Source organism: Xiphophorus hellerii, chromosome 8 (assembly GCF_003331165.1).
Source record: "Xiphophorus hellerii strain 12219 chromosome 8, Xiphophorus_hellerii-4.1, whole genome shotgun sequence".
Classification (NCBI taxonomy): domain Eukaryota; kingdom Metazoa; phylum Chordata; class Actinopteri; order Cyprinodontiformes; family Poeciliidae; genus Xiphophorus; species Xiphophorus hellerii.
The window spans coordinates 25,804,292-25,827,402 of record NC_045679.1 but is presented as its reverse complement, the minus strand read 5'-3'; the positions used below and the strand labels follow the sequence as shown (position 1 = coordinate 25,827,402).

The window sequence follows — 23,111 nt, the reverse complement described above, 5'->3', positions numbered from 1 at the left end:
TACCCGGGGTGGGTGCCGTCTGCTGCGTGTTTGCCTGAGGTGCTTTGGACGCCAACACATGTCTCTCCATCTTGGTTCCAGCTGCCTGAGTAGAATGAGTCTCATCACAGCTGTCAGTTGTTGTTCTTGCTGTCTGCTCCCATTGTTCTGACGCACTGGACTGCTTCTGCCGAGGCTCTGAGGAGACAAAGGAAGATGATCAGAGCTGCCACAATCGTCGGCACCACGGCAGCTACATCAAAGCTGCTGCGTCGATAGATGGATCGGTAATGGCTGCTGGGAGTGGGAACGGTAACAATCACCAGTGCATTCTGGGTCCAGTATCGTGCACATACCTGTTCAGATAAACACGCTCATTAGTACCAGTAGCTACAGTATGTTCCAATTAACAACAGAGTTGCACAAATTGAAAATATAAAAATAAATTTGCTTCATGGAAACGCGGCAATTTGGAAAAAACTGGTTTTTTAGCTGTGCTAAAAAGCTTCTCCACTAGGACGAGGTAGTTACTTGGCCATATCAACAAAGACATATTTTGCAAAACTGCAACTTTTTCTTTGCATCATACTAGTCATGTGATCAACAGCCAGATGTTACTACTGGTAAAAACGACAAAGAAGACAACAGGAAGTGGCAGGAGGATGATGGATTGATTTCTGGCTCCAAATGTTGTGTCATTTGAACACGTTGAATCTGTAGCTCTTATGTAAAATCGTCGACTACAATTTCCCCAAAATGCTGCATATGTATAGCCACTCTCATGTAGGCGGGGCTTGTTGCTCCAACACCTGAATAAGACACAAAGGTCTCCTCTGAGGGCTGATAGAGGATGAGCGCCACAGCTGAATTATGAACATATCTCATGTTCTCATCCGCAGCTGACAAGATTTTGAATGACTTATCATGTGGACAAGCTTATTCACATGTTATTTTAATTTAATCCCTTATTTAATGGAAACACCTCAATTATGAAATCGTGTTTTTTCAACATCAGCGGAATATCAACAAATATTTGAGTGCATTTGTATTGGAAATGCAGCCAGCAGTACAATGCCATGTAAAAGTATTCATACCCTCATATGTAGAACATTTTCTTCCCTGATCCTGTATTGGCATTACAGGCATAGCATGTAATATAACCGGCTGCCTATATGGAACAAAAATAATATCTAGAGATGGTATCCTATCTGCCTGATTGGCTTTATTAAATCACTGTTGCATCTGGCATCTGTGGTGGAAAATTACTACAAGTTAACATCTGCTGATCATGTTATAGGAAATGCTTGTGAACTCTCACCAAAAGAACTATTTGGGTTACATGTACAAGGTTGGGAGTTGTTTTCTACAGCTGCATCAGAACCAGACTTTCTCACCTCTTGTTTTTATTTCCTTATCCTTGGTATAAAACTCCTGTGTTGTCTCTGCCTAGCAGAGCTTTTCATCCAGGCCTGCTTCATTATTGATTGTCCTACAAGCTCTCTGTATTGTGCACAATATAGGAATAAACCTGATTGAGTGATTTCACCTGACAGTGCTTGGTAAAATAGTTTTTTCCACAACACATCAGAGTGGAGGGGTCGAATTAATGTCATTTGACCTTGTGACCTTCAACATTTTGGATTTTATTGTTTTGTTGAGTGTGTGCGTGTGAGTGTGTACGTCTTCTTAAAGCCCCATAAGAAGAAGTGCTGTTGTTGGGTTATGGGGTAGGCAGAAAGGAAGTCAATACAAAGACCTACTATGGGTAGAAATACTAACTTGTGTGTTTCAATTATTCTCTCTGTATTTTCATGCCCTGTATTTAAGATAAAACTGCTGCAAATGTGTTCATTGTCATAAGACGTGGAGTTGAACTGAGCTACTACAATGTGGAGAAGGGATTTTTCTCAAGCAACTGATTTTAGTCGTTTATAAGTTCATACAATGTATGAAATAGAAACATGCATGGTTCCACATTTTCTGTTTTTGCAAATTCAAGGAATGACATGAATTGGCTGAGGCAGATGCTGTGGTTATGTATTCATGCATTTATTCAGATATTACAGTATGACAGATTAAAACTTTTCTGAATCACTCACGAAAAGGCCAAATGCCTTCAAAAGGAAATATAATACAGCTAGTAGTATCAGCAGGCAGCAAATCATCTCAGCTGAGCTTATGCAGCACCACCTCCAACATATGAAGAGCTTACATCTCATTTTTTTAGTTTTTTTAATTACATAATTGTTTTACCGTAATTAGTTTTCACGGCCACACCAGACGAGCCCCCTGCTTTTGTTGCCTCTCAATTAATTACAGTGAGAAAATGAAACTGTGAAGGATTAAATGAAGAGCATAAGAATGTACGCTAGGTTAGCTGTTTTAAGCAGCAAGCAGGGGACGCTAACACATGGTGCTAACTTCCCATTGACATGCACTGAAGCCATAGAAAACATGTTCAGGGCAAAATTTATAGATTTTTTTTTTCTGGTGTTCATGCTCTCCCCTTTTGTCATGGTGCCCTGGGAAACTGCCTAAATGATCCACGTCAAAAACTGACAGTGAAATACTAAAACAGAGTTTATCATTTTGCGAAAGTGGGCCCAGGAAACTTAGCAGGTCATTCACAAACACAGATAGGCTACAACCAAACCAATAATCAATTAAAATTAAGAATTTCATTTTATTTTGAATATTTAAAATGTCTTTGAGTTCTAGTGTTGTGTGTTCTTTACAAAATTAAAATTTATTTGTCTTTTGAGAGGGAAAAATTGCATGATCGTCCCTTTGTCAATATATTACTTGAAAATAGTCTCAAAACAACAAAATTATGGTTTATCGCAATAATTCCTGGGGCAATTTATCGTCCAGCACATTGTGTATTGTGACCTCACTACTAGAGATACGTATCCTTAACCCTTACAACACCTGACCAATGAATATCGGACGCGATGTAAACAAGCCTTTGTAGTTAGAATCATGTTTCTAAATCAAACTGTAGGTGACAAGTAAGTGGAATAGTTACCATCAGTCTGATGACTTTGTCTGTGACCCTGTGACTGGCCTGGACCGGTGTTGTCCTCTGAGTTGGACTGAGGTCTGGAGAGAGGCAGGAGGGAGGGCAGGCCCTGCTGATCCCTTCCTTTATAAAACCAGGCCCCTGAACGTTTCTGTACCTGCAACGTTGCACAATAAAACTGTTAGCATGAGCCCAACGAGGACTGAAATAATTCACTGAACATAATAACACAGCAAAGAGCTGAGGTTAAAATTCCTTTAGTCCACCGTTCAAAAGACACCTCAGGACAGGTTAAAGTTTGTTAGGACTCGATTATAAACGAGAAGAACAAAAAAAAGAATGAGCTGAATCCTGCAAGGCCAGATGTTTACTGTTTGATAGAAAGTTCTGCAACCTCTACCAAGTTTGTACTTTCCTCATCAACTTGCTGTTTTACTTCTTGCCCTCTGATGGAGGATCTAAGTACTACATGTACTAACTGAATATTTAATTTCTCAATTATTCGTAAAGTAGCTTTGAGATGTAACATGTTTTTACGGCTTAAACATTTGCTACATCCTCTTTTATTGTTTTTTCTTTTCTTCTTTTAACAAATTTGGGGTTTTAGTTTTATTTTACAGGATAAATTTTGAAAAAACCCCCCAAAACTTTCACATCACAAAGCCTTGACATTTTAACAAAGGTGTGTTGACTTTTGAGATCCAGCGTACGCTATGATTGACAAGAATTCATAGCTAAGTATTCCCTATAAGCTGCTATCACCAACCTACAGATGTTACATTTGATTTATCTTCTTCTATAGTGTAATTTTAAAAGCATAGGTTAATAACTCATGCACAAAAAAAAAATTAAATGTACATTACATAATGTAGTGATAAAAACCACAACAAAACATGTTACCAATGGCACCACAGGGTTTTATATTGATATAGTTAGTCTGAGTGATAAGAGAGACCTTTAGGCTCTTAAAGACACAGTCACACACATTATCAAGAAGTTATTGTGTAACAATATTATAAGGACAGCATAAAGCAGGACATGTTAATTTTCCCCTCATCTGAATGCTATTATCCTCAATCATTTTCTAAATTAAATAGGGCTAAATATATAATTACTTCCTCCCTATTTTTGATAGCTACAGTCTATTAATGGAAGCTAATTTTCCAGGTCAGTGGGCAGTGAAATACTATTGTGTGCTAAAGCATGGGTGTAAAAGCGAGAAAACGGTTCGTTTCACAGGATAAGCTGAGCTTCTGCTGGCAGAGCGGTGACATAACGCCGTGAATCAGGCCTGAGGTCCAAAACCTCCTGACTTCTCCTCCGTCCCTGCAGCTCACCTCTTGCTGCTCGTTGCAGATCCGGCAGAGCCACAGCGGACAAGTCCTGCTGTTAATCCAAATCCCGCATTTGCTGCACATGTGCTGCAGGAAGACATGTGCACACACACACACACACACACGAATGCCCCCAACATAGGGAGAGGGAGAGAGAGGATTTAGCGCAACATGACAGGTGCACAAAGCACATACATTTTCACAGTTCGTATGGCATTAACCCCCTACTTGAGTAGAGAGAGCAACATGAGGCAGAGTGTCACACAGAGGGCCCGGGAATACACCGTGCGCATCAGAACAAGTTAGCACACGGACCGCTGGCTGTTCAGAACCTTTACAGAACCGCACAGAACTGTAGAAAGTGTTGTAGAAAGTAGAAGGGGAGGAATGATTGTTGAGTTAAGAAAAATAAACTTTGGACATTTGTTTAAGTAGGTAAGTTGGGAGCCAGGGGATGAGCTGCTGCTCAGGGCCCTCACACCACCAGGGGGCCCCCAAGAGCACTGAGCTAGCGTGACAAAAAAAATACATTTTTTATTTAATAAAAAATATTATTTAATATTTTTTATTAAATAAAAAATAATTTTTTTATTTAATAACTTCGAATAATCCAAACAAAATGCTATTACACATGGAAAAATAATTTCTATATCATTCGTATAGCTGGTACACATATAATAGTCTGATCTCTTCCTGTATTTGTTTGCTGCCACTGTAAGGAAAATGTAAGATATTAATCTTGTTAACCTGTTTTCTTAAAATTCAGTGTTTGTTTCCTGATGTTGCTGTCAAATACTTAAAATGACGCGGCACACTTAAATACCTCTCTACATTTTAAAATCCAAATATTTCTGTTAGTTTGCTTCTCCTTTTAGGTTAAAATCAACAGCCATAACACCAGTACATTAGGTATGTTGCACACTTAGAGTGACCTCGGAATGATGAATTATCTGGTGTTGACCTGTTGGTATTGGGGGCCCCAAATGAAAATCCACCTAGGGGCTCCAAAAAGTCTTGGATCTGCACATGTTTGCTTCCACGGCAAAGACGTGGAACAGGGTCAGATAAGATCAAATTGAACTTTCTGGCCTACCTGCAACATGCTGCAGAAAACTAACATGCCGCATCACCCTGAACACAGCATTTCTAGGTCATGTTCAAAAAACTAACATCGCCACCACATTGTTTTAAAAAAAATAATACCGTACACACAGGGTTGGTTTCAGAAAGGTTTTCATCTACAGGAACTTTCACAAATCTGCCACTGAGCGTTGTTTTTTAAGCAGGCCAAACCCATAGGGGTCAAAGTAGCGCAAAAGTAAAACCTATATCAGCCAATCAGAATCCTTCAAAACAACCACAACAAAACAAGATTCTACAACTTACTAGAAAGCTGTATGTCACACGTTTTCAACCTTTTAGTGTAAATATGTTGAAATTTGTGGTTTTAATGACTCAAAAACTGGAAAATTCAAACTACCAAACTGCATTTAAAAAAACAAACTCTTGTTAATCCAGCATTTCAAACAGAAATCCATCCTCTGGGAGAATCTGCCTTCGTGTATAGAAGACTCTCCGACGTATTTGTCGCTAGAATAGCAACTGTACCTTTTTGCACTGCGAACAGAGAACAGCTGTGACCCCCTGCGCTCCGAAGGACGTCCCACACAGCAGGCAGCGAGACTGTCCATCGCCACACGCCGTCTTCTTGATGCTGTCCAGCCGACTGGACAGACGCCTAAGAGAACATCCGAAAACGTATCAGCACAGTGACACAAGCACGCCTCTGGGGTTTTTTTTTTTTACACCAAAACGTTAACGGACAACAGCGAGGCTTTCTGGACAGAATCCAGAACAACAGAGGCAGCATTTCTCCGTCTCACTCGATGCGCTGCTGCTCCATGGCCTCCATCATGGCGGCGCGGGCCAGAACGCCGTTGATGATCTCCTTCTCCTCATCTGTAAGGTCGCCTCCCAGAGCGCCCCCAGACACGTTCATCATCCACCCGGTCCTGCTGACATGAAACACACACACACACACACACCAAAATAGATACAAAATTGTTAGCGGCATGTAGCTAAAACATTTTTTTTAAAATAAGCTAAATGTGCTGAAATTGTATCAGTACAAAGAGTTAGATGTTAAAATCTGAGGACAGGAGCACAGCTGGAAGCATGTTGGAGTTTCACTAATGCTGAGCTTCAGTGGAAAACGTCACAAATTTATCACACAGAGATTAAGAAGTTGTGGGGAAGACAAAGAATCAGAAAGAAGGAAAATATTATCTTGATTCAGACTCGTGTTTTATCACAAAGTGTCCGTATTGTTACTGACCGTAACATTTCCTTTAATAACTTCAAATTCGTGTTTGTTGGGAGTTCTTTGGTCGTCAAGCTGATCTGCGGGTCCACACGTACAGTACCTCCAAAAAGTGTTGAAATGTAAGGTTCTGCTGCTAGAAGACCATGACAAAGCCTTTCAAAAAATGTTTCCATGTTTAATCTGCGTCTGATTTAAGAGAAAAACAAATCTGTTGAGAAGTGAAAACATGTGAAAGACTATAAAAGACAAAAAATTGGGGAAAAAAATCTAGTAGTGAGTATATGAGCATGATTGTTAGCACTAGGACCCTCCTCTTGGCTCTGATTGGTTGTTTTGGACTAGGAGCGGTATATTTTTGCAGACAGCAGTGGTAGCTCAGGGGGGAGGTGGAGGACCTTGATTTTTTTTCACATTTTATTTGTCTCATACTGTCACAACATAGTGACAGGGTTTTTATTTTTTGTGAAAGATACATACCGCAGCTTTAATCCAAAATAAAAGGATTTGCAGTAATCTATGGAAGAAGGAGAAGGAAACACTGCTTCTAGTACGTAATAAGGTTGGACAGATCATATTTTTGTAATGTTCCTTAGCTGAATCTTTTCAGACTGAACAGCAGACATAATCTGTGAGTCATAGGTTAAGGATGAGGGTAAGCCGGCTACACAGCTCCAGGGTCGACTACTTCCTGTTTTCCTTTACCTCATTTTACTTTTTTTTTCTTTTGTAAATTATGCCTAAAGTCCTCAGACCTGTTGATGGTTTTTATTGACTGTTGGAACCAGATATGGGAACCTGAACCATACAGTCGATACGGTGGGAGAATGATGGAGTTCTAGGTGCGAGCCAGAGAAAATGTCTGAGTGAATTGTGTTTCTCTCTCCATCTTGAAGTGTTTATCTTTCAGTGTGATGGTCGGATGAGCTGACTAATGCTGCTGATGTTGATAATCGGCTGGAAGATGCCCGGCATAATTGACTTTGAGGTTTAAGCTCTCTGACAGAGCAGAACTCACTTCTCCCGCCAGCTTAAATCATTTGCAGTCGGTTTTTGAACTGAGACCATAAAGCTGTTTTTTTTCCCCACCAACGGATCAGTTAGCTGTAATTTTGCGGCTTCCAGTGGCATTAGGATGCTTTCAAGCAGAGTTTGGCTGGGCCGTTCTGCGTTGCACATGCCAGTTAGATTTCTGTTAGACTTCATATCCAGCACTGGAAAACAGGACGAGCAGAAACAAACAAAACACAACAGACATGGACTCAACATCGCTAATGAACCATGTTCTAAAGTTATTAAAATAAAGCTTAGAGTGAACAAAAAAAACACAAGAAACTAAAAACTAAGTGTGCTAAAATATTATGCCATCTATCAAATCATTGCAGTTTTAATCTGTTTACTGCCAAATTATATAAATGAGTCCCTCCAGTTTCTTGAGAATTGTTGTGGAAATTCGCACAAAATCAATAAATCTCCACACGTTTTTGCGTCAATGCAAAATTATTCCAGATTTTTCTCAAAAGTTGTCAAAAACTGTGTACTGACCAGCTGCCTCTGCCTTAACTGATTACAGTCCATGATCCATACAGCGAGTAATAAAAAGTCGTATTTACTGTCATAAATAAGCGTGAATATTTCCAAATTAGTACCACAAACACTTTGTGTTTGTGTTTGTGATTTATATTGCAAAAAAAAATAAAAAATCACAAAATCCTGGAGGGACTGAAAAGATGTTCAATAACATTGTTTAATTTTAAGAATTCATTGATATTGTGGATATTGTGAACAGTTTGTGAACAGGTTTTATCAAAACATTCTGGCATAACCGGCCCTTTAAGAGCCTTCATGATCTCGATTTGGCCCAAAACGAAAATGAGTTTGACACCGCTGCTGTAGAGTGTTGAAAAGTGCGATATAAGTCTGACATAATTTCCTAATCTTAAATTAGCATGGCGCATGCCTCCCTGGACTGGTTTCATTCCCACCTCTCTGATTCACTCAGTTTGTTCAACTCAAGTCCTTTTGTTCCCATCTTCCCCTCCGTTACAACCGGTCTGCTCCAGGGCTCTGTCCTGGGACCCTCATTCTTTATCATTTACCTTCTTCCCTTTTTTTAACATTTAACATTCTTTCATACTCCTATGTGGACGACACCCAGCTCCTTCTCCCCATCCCGTTTCCTAACCTCCTGTTCATCAGAAATACAATCCTGATTCACCTCTAATGTCCTTGAACTGAACACACACATATGTGTCTACAAAGAGGCCCACTCTGATCATCCCTATCAAAATTTTCCGCTCACTGCTCAGTGTTCACATCCACAACTTTTTAAAGACATTTGATTGAAATTTAATTTCTTTCTGTGGACAAAGTACCTTTGGATTTTAATTAAACGTTTGTTGGTCTGCCAGTGAACTTTTTTAAAACCCAGTGCCGCCACATCGACACTCTCTTACTTTTCCACAGCAAAGTCTGGCAGTGCTGCATCCATGACAAAGTCTTATGTTGCGTTAGAAAACAGATACACTTTCACAAATATGGAATGCTGTTACAAATGCATGTAAAATGTGGTTCTATTCATAGAAAAATAACAATGATAAAAACAAGGATGGAGAGAGACGCTACTTTTACTCATCTCAGCTCTGTCACATCTCCAGCTATTAGCGCTGCTGGCCATTAAAATCCTAAAAATCTGCAGCTGGTGACCGCGCGCTGCTTTGTGCTTGAGCTGGAAAAACAGCGCGTTAATTAGGGCTGGCTGTGGAAAGTGACCCTGCTGAAGCTAACGACGTCTGGTCAGCAGCAGCAGCAGCGTGCCTGGAGACATTCTCACCACTCATTATCTCCTCATAATGTTAGGAAGAAAGCAACTTCTCACCTCTGGCCCAAGCAGGCCAGATTCTCAGGGCGCAGAGAACCTTATTGTTGACATTTAAGGGGACGTGTAGAGGGAAGCTGCCGGAGTTCAGGGCCTGCATGATGTTATCCGTTTTTGCGAAAGACTCCCGGGATTAGCTGCTTGACCCCGTGTCCACCGAATGTCACACAGGAGACGGAGCCGCGGCTGCTGAGTAAGAGGAGCGTTGGCTTAACGGCTCAGCGCCCTTCAGCTCTCGCCTCCTCTTCCTCAGCTCCCTGGAAATGTACCCATCCTCAAAGCGTGGAAATGTCAAGGGTCACCGCCGTGGACAGCGTGGCAACCTGACAGGCGGCCGTCGCATCTGTTTGCGTGTGAGTGTGTGCCTTGAGGTGTTCGGGGTGAGGAGACGCGGTAATGGGCATACTCTGATGAAAGATGGGAGAAACTCTTTAAGCACACACACACACACCCCCACACCCCCCCACCCACCCCCACACACACCCACATACACACACACACGCTGTCATTATGAGTCAAGTCTCTGCAGTTACCAGCCTAGAACACTTATAATGACAAATTAATAGATCATGAAGGCATCCTCCACTGTAGCAAGGGGAGAATTTGCATTTTCTTTTTTCTTTTTTTTTTTAACATCAGCACAGATAGATGTCATATTAAGTGGCTCCATTCTGAGTTACATCATTTGGACTGATACACACAAACACCACACACAGACGCGCACACACGCACACACACAAAATATAACTGTGGGCACTATGAACACATACTTTTCACCGTAGTTCATGCTGAAAGGATGACTTTCATACAAGCGTCATTTCATCGTTCTATGGTTTTCATTGACCTTAGAATTGCACAAATTGAAATTACAAAACATGCAATTGTTTAGTGCAAAAATGCTAATTTCAGAAACAAAGTTTTTGCACTAGGACGAGTTGATATTTTGGTCATATCAAAATAGATGTATTTAGCAAAACTGCAATGGAAACGCTTTTTTTGCATCACAGGAGTCACATAATCAGCAGCCGGACCTTACTACTGGCAGAAACGATGAAGGAGACGACAGGAAGTGGTAGGAGGAGGATGTTTGTGTCTGTTTTTATCAGACGATGTGGAGCTGGCTCCACCAGAGCTCTCACACCGTCACACAATTTAAAAAAAAATTGAATGTCATGTTGAGAGGTTGATTCCATGGCTCTTATGTAAAATAACCGACTACAATTTCCCAAAAAGGCAACAGTAGCCACTTCCAAATAGGCGGGGCTTGTTGCTCTCTGATTGGTTGATCAGAGAGACATCTGATCAACCAATCAGATGAGTGCCATGGCTGAGTTATGAATATATCATTTAACTGTTTACATCTGTCAATACCAAGATTTGTAATGATTGTTAACATGTTACATTAAAAATGGTTACTGGAAATAGCAAAATTTGAAATAATTGAATACATTTTGGGGTGTTTTCTGGCTTTTTGTCCCGAAGAAGAGTCAATGTGTTAGATGGAAGGTGGCAACACGTTTACTGAATAAGTTCTGACGTAGTGAACATTTCCCTGTTTATTACCGCCGTGCATAACGTCAACATCTGACATAATTACTCTGTGCGTAGCCTGTTGATTCGCTCCAAGCCAGAAGATGGAAACACACCTAATTAGCATTTCCCTTTCTTGCACAATTTGAAGTTTGCATGACAGTTAGATTGTAAAATAGTTATTGTTTGAATTAACTTAAGCTCCACTTTGGGGCCACACACTAATCTTCGATCCAACATGAATTAAAATCAATGTTTTAAAGAAAAGCTTCCCAAAGAGATGATATGAAATAATATGGGTGGAGTTTAATGAGACTGGTGTTCCACCACACACACATTACGCCCTGGCAAGTTTACACACTCACTCGTTAGTGCCCTGATGTGATTTAATTTGCTTGTTTAATAATTCATCTGAATGGATCTTATTTCAGGGTGAAACGATAACAAACAGGATCGACCAAACGTACGGCCTTCTGAGGGCTGTGTAACGATTCCACAAATCCAAATCGGCACAACGTTGGACCCCATGTTGTTCTTTTCACTGACAAATTGAAATCTCCACATAATGTTAAGCAGTTAATGTTAAAATCATGTTAAGCACACATCCAAATATTGATCATGTACCAACCTCCCCTTTGTGCTTAATTTCAGAGTAAAGAGAATCATAAATATAGTGTCGCTATAGTAATCATATGCAGCGTTTACTGAACCTTTTTGACCTCCAAATGACACAACAGGCACTGGTGAGAACATTAGAACCACAAAGCTTATGTACAAACAAGATGTCTAAGGCTCCATTCATATTGCAGGTCTTGATGATCAATTCTGGGTTTTTTTTTTTCTGAAACCTGATTGGTTGGTTCATACTATTAATTAAATCGGCCGCAGTCAGACATCTGTGTGAACGGTTTATAAACCCAAAGCGAACGTTGGAAGATAACGTAGGACATCAAGCAGCAGCGCACCGTTTACTGACGTGATAACGGCTGCTGTTTACGAATCACTTTCAAATTTGACGGTATTATCAGAAGATTAGAATAACAGAAAGAAAGTTAATAAAATGAAAACAACTAACGGCCTTTTTGTGGTGCACTGACTGCAGCCTCTGCAGAGAAGTGTGTTTGGGTGTGCAGCCAGCAGTGGTGGGATCTGTGAGCTTCACCGACACACGCTAGTTATAATTTTCAGGCATTGCTTACGTCCTGATTTACCGCATCTGGCTTCTTCTGTTGCAGAATTATGATGCAAAAGTCAAATTAAATGCGATGGAACCATTCAGACTGCTGTCGCTTTGCGAACAGTCGGATACATATTCAATTTAGTGCCACATGTGGAAGTGGAACAGATTGGAAATTTTTCAGGGGTGAAAAGATTTTAGTTGGGTCAATCAGTCTGCCATAAAAAAAAGTCAGATATAGGTCACATATTGGAAGAAAAAAAAAGAGTATTTTCTTGCTGTTTGATCATGGCCTAACTTTAACAAAAATTTTAGATTTGTCTTGGTTTCTGGTGCATTTTTGGATAAAACCAGCTTGTTTGCAGTGAATTAAGAAGAGTATCCAGAACCTTTACACATTCAAGAGCAGCAATGCTTCATAATAAGATTACTCAAGTAAGAGCAAGAAATTTGGCAAAGAAAAACTACTCCTAAAAAGTACGTTGTTTTTTTTTTTCAAAAAAGTTACTAAAGAAAACGTAACAGAGTAAAAGTAACTGAACTACCCACCTCTGCTTGACATTAGAGGATGCGTACTGTAAGCTATACACTAAACACAGTTGTCGATTATAAATGATACTCTACTGAATAATGAACTCCCCACTAATGGATAGAAACCACTTATAGTATTTTATGCGTCGCAGATCGTACACCGACTGTTTTCATCAATCAGAGACACACACACACCTGAACACACTCATGTGGGCTGAATCTTTACCGACTGGAGCTCTGCTGTACACAGTACAGAACAAAACCTGCTCGTACATGACAGCATATCAATATCTGTCCTGTTTTTGCCCCATTACTCTCAGTTTGTCTCACACACACACACACACACACACACACGCAGCGGTCGCAGCGGCGCTGATGCTATTACTGCAGAGCTGACTGGGACGGACCCCAGAGTCAAACGCTGATATATTCCCGTGTGGTGATGTCATTTCCCAGTTCAGGATCATCAATTTCTCACAGCAGGTTAAATCTTTTCATTAAACCAAATACATTGACAATGTGACGTAAAGTGAGAAGGAGGGATGGGCTTAGTTCTGTGACTCTAATAAAATACATTAACCACTTTGGCATGCCTCGTTTAAAAATCCTTTAAATAAATGTATCTTTTATTGCAGTGAAAGTGTTTTGCTGATTATCTTAGAAAACAAAAGTCTACATTCAATTTCTGTACATCTAATCAATGGAGAAAAACACCCCATGCTAATTGTTAGAGAAATAAAACAATAATTTGTAAGCAGCAACTTCATGTATCTTGCTCATTGCCGAGTGGTCGAATAAAAAGCCACTTCAAGCATTTAGCATCCCCAGGTGAGTGAGAGAGCCCCTTTTAGATGTTGCTGAGTATTCATCACACTGACTTTAACCTTGAACTTATTTCTCTCCGTCAAGCAGATCAGTGACATCCAACCTGAGCAAAGAGAAGCTTGGGACAGACATCAGTCACCGTAAAGAGGAGCTGTGCGGCGGTGCGGTGGTTAACACCGATGCCTCTCAGCTAGAAGGTCTGAAACTCCTTTTCAGCGTTTGTGTGTTCTTTTTATGAATGCACGGCTCAAAAGATTCATTGGAGGTCAAGTCAAAACTGGATTCAGGTGTGAATGTGTGCATCTCCGGGGCAACACTTTGATAGACTGGCTGAGTGAATGACAGATGAAAAAGCTCTGTGATGATAAGTGGCGTCAACTGAGGAGAAGCTTTCTTTTTTTTTTTTTTTACAACTGCAGCTGTGATTTGAAATCAAGCTTTCCAAACCAAAGCTAACCTTGTTGCTCTGACCAGATCTGAGCAGGTTTAGGCAGGTAGGTCAACACACCTGCCTTAATTGAAACATTTGGGGGGTTTTTCTCTTTATAAATGGGTCACGGTATCACATATTTATACCCGAGGAAAAGGGGTTTAATGGATTACAAGTTAAACTTCTAATCCATGATAAAAATAAAAAATAATAAAAAAAAAATGTCTCAGATAAATTTTTTTAATGCCGAATTTGTTAATTCTCGGTGTGGGGTATATTCCCTACAAGAAATGTTAATGAGTGGATAAAAAAAATTTCAGCCCAAGATGGTCGGTCCATCAACACTAAGAAAAACCAAAACGTAATAAACGACACCAACAATTTTCTCCCCCCTGTTCTGACAATGTTGCACATTGTGAATTTTACATTGTGTATTTACTCAAAATACACATAACAGCACAGCCACACACCAGTTTCAGTGATGTAAAAGGGGTCTTCACATTTACAGTGGAGATTCTTAGATAGAAATTTGTTCTCCTGGCTGTAAATAAACAGCAAACAACACACAACTACTCACTGAAAACGTGTCAGAAAACAACTCGGTAGCTTCATCTCTGCATAAAACCATGCAGTAAACACAGCAAATACTTCTAACGTTAACCTTTTTTTTTTTTTTTTTGACTTATCTAATTCTTTTGCGTATCCTCGCCGTCATTATCCACTCTAAGGTCAAATCAACATCATTTGAAGTGAAGTGTCCTTTCTGTCCTCGGTATCTCTGCAGGTGCACCCGAGTAGATTCTCCTGCGACCGAGACCTCCGCCAAGCCCGTTACTAACTTTAATACAAATTGACATGTAAATAAACATCGTTTCCTCTGAATCGTTCTCATGCACCCGGACACGAGGCCTTGCAGAGCGGCGACCTGTCACATTGAGTTAGCAGGCTACGGGGAACGCATTGCAAATGGATGAGAATTAGCAGACAACTGAGCGACTTTAATTTCATGCGACGGTATGGGCTTTCCAGGAGCTCCGAGGCTGCTGGCCTAACACACACACGCCCCCACCCCACACACACACACACACACCCCCCCACACACACACACGCACAATAACACAAGTTATACTGTATGTTTCATAAGAGAGAAATGCATTGTGGGCGTGAATGTGCCGCTACTGTAAGGAGGAAAACTCCAACAGCCTGAGTAATCCTTCTGGGTTTTCATTAACGCCAGGAGGCTTTCCCTGCTCCAAACAGCCTTGACTTCTGTTTCCATATTCATGTTTTCAAGATTAAATATGCTGACATACTGTATGTTCCACGTAGATACTTATGTATGTATGAGGACAGAATGTGAAATTATTTCACGCTCGACTGCAGTGCCGTGAACAATGTATTGGCTCCATTACAGGGTGCTTCTGTTTTCATGTCGCTCGTAAATGTTCTCGATCTTCAAACAAATTTTAATATCAGCCAAAGACAAACCTGGGGAAATACAAGAAAGCTGTTCTTAATCAAGATTTTATTTATTACGCTGTCTCAGCCAGTCAGGTCTGACGCGATGAAACAGAACAGTGATGAACCGAAATAGCTCCACCTCAGACTCCAACATGTTATATGTTCCCCTTCAGGTCGGCTCTTTAGAAAGGAGAGAGCCTTCTCTACGGTGGCCCGGAAGTGAAAACCCCACTTCAACAATTCACTACACACAACCCCAAATTTAAAAGCACAAAACATATTCAGTAACACAACGATATTAACTAAGCACAACTACAAATGAAGAAAACAACGACATTAATAAAATTGAAGAGGAGGGTCCCTTTAGACGTCACTGATTGGACGAGACCGCTTTTTGTCTGCCTGCCTGCCTGCCTGCCTGCCTAGCCCTAGAGAGCGCAAATGTCAGAATAATACAGCTCTGTAGTCAACCGTGGCTGCCAAGTCACAAAAACAACGTACAGTCACCAATTAAGAAACCAGTAACCAGAATGTCATCATCAATACACATCATATACTGTATGTTGGTTCTGTTTATTATGGTTCAAATGCCACTAAAAAAATGTTGAATAGTGACTTGTTGAAGTGGGTTGCACTTCAGGGCCACCGCACCTCTCTCTCTCTCTCTCTCTCTCTCTCTCTCTCTCTCTCTCTCTCTGAGGAAAATATTCCTCGTGACTCAAAAACAGGCAGAAAATAATCCTTTAAAAAAGCAGCCGGAACGGCGTAGGTGAGGCAGCACAGACTCTAAGACGATTGGTTGTGGCACATCGGAAAGCTCGTTAGACCTGAAATGAGGTGAATCCTCCCAGGAAAGCCAGTGTGGGCCAACCTCTTCCACAACAGCAAATCCCCCCGTTATTTATAGTGCACAGAACATTCCCTAAGGAGTCCAAACACTCCCATCTGAGTTAGACAGGAACATTTCAACCCCCATTGTTTGTTTCCCTCGTCCATCTCCTCGCGCCCTCACTCGTTTCTCCACAGCTGTCACTTCTCAAATCTCGTCATTTCCAGTGACTTCATTCACCAGCCTCTCCACACAGGCTGCGGTCTTTTCTGACCCTTCAGCCATTCACCCTCACTCGTCCATCCGTTCAACACTATCTCGCCTCCCCCGTAGCTTTCTCCCTCCCCCTCCATGTTGGACCCAGATTTGTCAGAATCGTGAGGAAGCAGCTTATGGGGCTTAACTTTACAAAGGCGCATCACCACCTACTTTATTCCCCTTCGGATCTGCAGCCCTTCATCATACATACGTAAGTGCGCACAAGTGCAGTTCTGACGACTGCTGTGTGAAGCCCATTATAGATGCATGAGCATAATCTGCTTCATTAATCCCATCATGGTCGCCTCAAGGTTTGACATAAGAGTTGAAATAACTGTTCCACCACCTTATAGGGGAAGTCACATCAATATCACACACTTGCTACGTTTCCATTAACCACAGAATTGGACAAATTGGATTAGGAAAATAAATTTAACACGGCAATTATGAAAAAATGTGTTTATTGATGAAAAGTTGTCGAGCTGGGATGAGGTGGGAGGATTTTTTTAGCCGTATGTAAATAGATGTATTTCCCAAAACCACAACGGAAACACTTTTACCGCTTCACGAGTCAGTTGATCAACAGCAGGATGTTACTACTGGCAGAAACAACAAAGATGACAACTGGAAGTAGTAGGAGGGTGACAGGTTGTTTGGGGGGGGGTGTTCAGATAATGTTCTGCTGGCTCCACCAAAACTAACAGTTGTGTGTCAGTCCAACGTGTTGAATCCATGACGGTTCTATAAAATCACCGACTACAATTTTCCCAAAACGGCGCATACGTAACATCTTCCAAGTGTAAGGGGTTTGTCTCTCCTATGCCAGAATAAGTTTATTTCCATGTGTATTTGATTTAATTTCTCATTTAAAGGAAACACTGCACTTGCAAAAATTGTGTTTTCTCAACATTCTCCAACTCAGTAAATAAAAACGGCTCCTTCTAGTTACATCAATTAGATGGGACAAGATTAAAGTTTGAGCTGAAAAAAATCCCGATTTTTGTTTTCTTTGACTCTTTCCTCTTCGATTATGATTTAGTTTCGTTTTGCATCACCAGACAGTGAACTGTCCCCTAAATCTACAACACTTTCAGCAATTTGACACTTTACAAAATCACAGTGTCAATTTATCAAAGTATCTAACATTGGTGAGAAGTTATTTTAGGGATTCCTCATGTTTTTTTCTAAGTAATGTATTGTAGTTAACTGATTCAAAAATCTCAGAGGATTTGACTAAAACTGTCAAAATAAAAAGCTGCCAGGCATCGTCTTCTTGCCCAAAACACTTTGGTGACTCACTTGAGTCGATAATGATGCTCTGCAGGTTTGGCTTCTCTGAATGCAAAATCCATTTTCATCCCCTTCTGAGGTTATGTTTCCTTCCAGGTTACCATTTGTTTGTATTATCTGCATTTACTGCTTTCAAAAAAAACAAACTGCAAATTTAATTTCTCAACTTTATTGGGGGAAAAAAGTTGCCATTGTTTTCAACAGGCATACTATATGCCTGATTTTCAGGCATATAGTATGACAAGTTAAGTGATGTAGCGTTGTCATAGCGAACGGTCTGCCTGCGTGTCAGGGTTATGAATGTTAGATGGGTTTATATGTGGAGTTCAATGTGAGTTGACAGATTGCTTGTCGGTCTGGATTCATGGTGAGCTGTGTCTTTAATTTAAGATCTCTGATGGAAGAGTGTTGCTCCATTTAATCCCTCGTCATTCTCCTACTTCCTGCTGGCAGCTGCTCACAACATTAACAGTAAACTTAAAAGTAGAACATAGTAAGAGGAGTAAATGCCTTGGCAGCAGCTTAACTGTGTTGCGTTTTTGCTCTATCCATCTCTGCGTGTGTCTAGAAGGCTGGGTGGCTTTGAATGTTTGGTTTTTTTTTTGTAGCAGATTTACAATGTGTGTAGATAGAAATGTACATGACCAGAACTGCAGGAACAATCACCTGTTTACTTCCTGCTTTTCAAATGTGTCCCTTTGAAGATGTATTTTTAAATTCATTAATTAAATCTGATTGAGATGCTGATAATTTTGCCATTTTTTGCTATTTCACGCAAACATATGCGCAGTGACACAACAGTACATCTCTGAAAAGCATTAGTAGCGCTTCCTGCACAACCAACAAGGATCCAGAAAGTCAACAACAAAACACTTGTCTTTTCCAGCTGACCAAAAGTGCTGGAGCTCAGCTCGGTTTGCTGGGCTATGCTTGATTGGGGTTGCTAGGTGAGGGGCAGTTCACGCCTCCAGGAAGCAATCGTTTCATACGAAGCCAAGCGTAGAACAAGGAGCTGGTTGTTTACCAGGCTAGCACAACATGCTACAAACACGAACTTTACCATACTGAATTCTTGCTTTATATCATTTTTTTATCAATGTAAAATAATGAAAACTGTGAAGTGGAAGGGAAAAAATACATAGTGAACCTTTTTATGAAAAAACTCTGAAAATCTTTTCAGATTTTTATTTGTGAAAAAGAAATAAAAACCACGTGTTCTTCTCTGTCCACTTCGCTTGCTGTTTATTGTCACCTTCTGAAAATCTGAAAATTATGGCTTCTCATGTTTTGTCCAACGTGACTTTGGCACGCAAAATGAACTGCAAAAAAAAAGTAAATCGCCAGCCACCATTTTAGCCATTATTTTTAGGAAAGTGACGAGATGCTATTTTATTGTTTTTCAGTCCCATAAAATCCCGGCAACATATATAAAAGTTTCAGTTGTTACACAACAAAATTTAAAGACACACACTTTGAGCAACTAACTAAACGCAAACCTAACAGTAGCCCTCGTTTTCAGCGTTCGGTTTTTCCATCTTGGAGCTCAGCAAATCTGATCCGCATGACTGAACAAGCATCAGTTAATTAAATGTACACTGACAAAAGACATTTTGTCGCCAAGATGTTTCGCTACCAAAAGCAGCTTTCAAGACAATTAAGTCTTTAAATGCTGCCGTCTCAGAAAGCACAGACACGGGGGGTGGGGGGAGAAGAAAAAAAAAACTAAAGTAAGAAGGATTTTCCCTGACTTCAGCAGGCAGGAGGTGTTGAGCTGGCATTAAGCGTTTCTGCTCAAGCACATTTGCTTACATCCCTCAGCACCTGGATGCTCAGCAGCCTGTCTAATCCAACAGCACCTTCCTCACTCACACCTCAGTCAATACAGCTGATTGAGGGCCAAAAGGGGCCATTCAGCTGGGATTACACGGAGCATGAGAAAGAAGAGAGGGTTCAAAAAACAATCTGAACTGTGGCAGAGGATGATAGAGCGAAAATAAAAATAAAAACAACTGAGCGCTACAGCATTGCAAATCAATTCTGCCCCTCTCTCCTCACACACACAGTCACTGCCATCTTTCTTTCTCTCCTCTCATTTCTGCCCTGAATGCTCCTCTGCCACTGCGTGTTGGGCTGACAGCTCTGTGCCCCCTTCACTTTGAGGACTGACGGTTTGTAAACGGGAGCCGAAGTGGACGACAGCCCACCTCCTCCTCTCAAGACGCACGCCCAGTTTCGCTGACCGCTTGCAACCCGAAGTCTCCGGCTTCGTTATCTGCTTAAAGAAATGACAGAGCAGTTGGAGTCAGACAAGCAACAGTCTACCAATTAGAACTGCGCAAATTGAAATTCCAACAATAAATTTGCTTAACTGAAACATGGCAATTTGGAAAAAGCTCGAAAAAGCGATGCTTGATAAGGAAAAAAAGGTTTGGTGCTAGGATCAGGTGGTTTTTCGGCCATATTGAAATAGATGTATTTTGCAAAACTGCAGTGGAAGGACTTTTTTCCGAATCACACGAGTCACGTGATCAATGGCCGGAAGTTACTACTGGCGGAAATGAAGAAGAAGACGATGACAGGAAGTAGGAGAAGGGTGGTTTGTTTCTGTTTTATTCGGACGACGTCACGAATTGGAGTGTTGCACAGTTCATAAAGAGTTGTCATTCAAACGTGTTCAATCCATAGCCATGATTTAAGTATGCCATGTTTAAACGTCTGTGCTGTTCTCTGTGTGAAACACTTTGATTTTTATGTGCGAAAAGGACTAAATATATCCTTATGAATGCATTTCTAAGCATTTCATGTCCTCCAAACCATGTGGCAACATTTCCATTTCATGATTGATTCCATCACATGAAAGTAATCAGAAGTTCAAATAAAACATTCATGACAGCGGCTATAAATATGATTCATACACAGCAGTAGTATTGGGTTATGATTTGATCTTAAGGCCATTACATAGCCGCAGGGCTCTGAAGCTTTATGTTCAAATGTCTAAATCTTATTTCTAGATCCAGAACAACTAGACATGAGCAAATCCCTTTTTATTAAACGTACTTACAATTGACAAGCAAAGAAGGCACTTGCTACGAACCTACACTACTCTGATCTTTGACAATTCAGTTTCACAAGCAGTCTAAGAAATAAAGCTAACTGGTCGTCATGCGTCAGAAAATAAAAGATTCTGTTTTCTCACAAGAGTAACCAAACTACATTAACTCAGTCCATAGTGCAACCAGATGGTCATCTGAACAACTGAGGTAAAAGTTACAGAGTCTTAATTCACAGCAGCATAGAGTGGAATATCACATCTGAAGCATTTTATTTTCATTAATCATAAAATTGCGCAAACCAACACTTTAGAAAAACAAACAAACAAGTTTTTCGCTAAAAAAGCTTTTGTGAAATATCAAAGTTTCGCAAAACTGCAACGGAAATACTTTTTTCGCATCACACGAGTCACATGACCGGCTGGATGTTGGTACTGGCGAAAACCAGGAAGAAGACGACAGGAAGTGGCAGGAGGATGATGGGCGAGCGGCCGCCTCTTCCGCAGCTCTCACAGCATCAGACAGTTTAGAAAAAGCTGCGTCTTTCTAACATGTTAGCTCGTTTACAGCTGTTGATTTTTGATGTCTTATTGTGTGAACAATCTAACTCGCATGTGATTTTAATTGCATTTATTACTTAATGGAAGCACGGCAATTACAAAAAAAATTTATTTATTTATTTATTTATTTATTTATTTATTGACTGACAGTAGGAATAAATAAAAATGGCAAGATGGAAGAAAACAATCAATAAGGAAAAGATCAAGACAGAAAATAAGTGAAACAAATCCAAACATGTATGGATTGTAAATCCTATTGAGATTTTGCAAAGTGCTCAGATAATCCTGTGATCTCAAAATAAGGATTATTTTCAGCAGCTTATTAAATCTCATCAAAACGGACATTAGCTGACGGTAGCCTTTATGTGAAGAAAGAGACCCCGCCTCCTTCCTCTATGTTGAGCTTGAGTTTTTCCTCCAAACCTCCCTCTGCAGATGAACAGATGATCGATAACCAAACCCGATTGGCTGCTTGTTAATCAGCATTAACTGGAGTTAGAAGCACAACAAAAAGCCAGATGAACTGGATCTGAACATAGACCCACTTTCTTACTCATTATCATCAGAACTTAACGAGTTTCATCAGATGTGATCAAATATTTCATTTAGTCCCAGAACCAAACCCTCTTCATTAGGGTTTGACCTGAGTTATCAGTCTGGTTAATCACATCTGCATCTTCATCTGAATATATATACATATATATATATATATATATATATATATATATATATATATATATATATATATATATATATATATATATATATAGATCGCTAGATAGATAGATAAGCAAAGTGATCCTGTGCTTTACTGAAAAATCAACGCCAGATTCAAGACAATTACCATTTTTCTTTGGTAATTATTTAATATCGGAATTTTAGAGAAATTACATCTTAATTTGAACAAATAAAACATCTGCAAAAAAAAACTTTCAGGGTATTTTTTTGTTTTGAACAATAATCCTTTTTCATAATTTTTTCTTTATCATGCACGCCACTTACGCAATTTCCTAACCAAACACCGTAGTGAACTCGTAGGACAGAAAAAAGTCCAAACGGACTAGTGCGTCTTATAAACATTGCTAAAACAAAACTGAGTGTCTCAGCATGGTCTTACCTGAGGCTGTGGGACAGACACGGTGCTGTTCTCTGGTTCTGGTCCGGATGTGAACGGCTTCAGCTCTCAGCATCCGTCCAGCAGCATCTTCTCCCCCGCTCTCCTCCTCACTGACAGCCTCTCCAGCCCCACACGCTGTAGTAGGAGCTCTGCTGCCTCCCCTCCTCTCTCTCTCTCTCTTTTTCTCGTTTTACTAAGCCTGTCCGCTCTCATCGCGTCAGCACCGGGCGAAATGGTGATGCCTCGACTCTTGGCAAAGTGAATTAAAAGAGAGGCGAAAGAGGCAGTTAACTGCTTCATTAAAGTATAATCCTACAGAACTGGAGGCAGATTCATGACTGCAGTAAAAGTCTGAGCTAAAACCTGGAGATTTCAATACTTGATTTTAAAAATATATACAGTATATATTTGTAATTAGTAATTTATATAAGAAAATTAAACAAAATTGATTAGTACTCATATTTAAAACAACACATGATCTGTTCTTATCAGATAATGTGTTACAACAGTTTTTAGAGTCTGT

At 40.3% G+C, this 23,111-nt stretch overlaps 1 protein-coding gene across 4 annotated transcripts in view; it reads right to left on the bottom strand.

Annotated features, from left to right (window-relative positions):
• The window catches only part of rph3aa (rabphilin 3A homolog (mouse), a), a 31,925-nt gene extending 9,149 nt beyond the window's left edge, over positions 1-22,776 (bottom strand). The window contains exons 1-6 of one of the 4 annotated variants that reach the window (XM_032569487.1): positions 22,589-22,776; positions 6,216-6,347; positions 5,941-6,070; positions 4,336-4,419; positions 3,005-3,155; positions 4-177 (exon numbers count right to left, since the gene is read on the bottom strand). In XM_032569487.1, the coding sequence (XP_032425378.1) occupies positions 4-177; positions 3,005-3,155; positions 4,336-4,419; positions 5,941-6,070; positions 6,216-6,334 (658 nt within the window). In that variant the 5' untranslated portion in view covers positions 6,335-6,347; positions 22,589-22,776. Of the gene's footprint in view, positions 1-3; positions 178-3,004; positions 3,156-4,335; positions 4,420-5,940; positions 6,071-6,215; positions 6,348-6,667; positions 8,295-22,588 lie in introns of those variants that run through there. The other 3 variants (XM_032569486.1, XM_032569488.1, XM_032569485.1) reach the window with 3 other exon arrangements.
• Between the last annotated feature and the right edge of the window lie 335 nt (positions 22,777-23,111).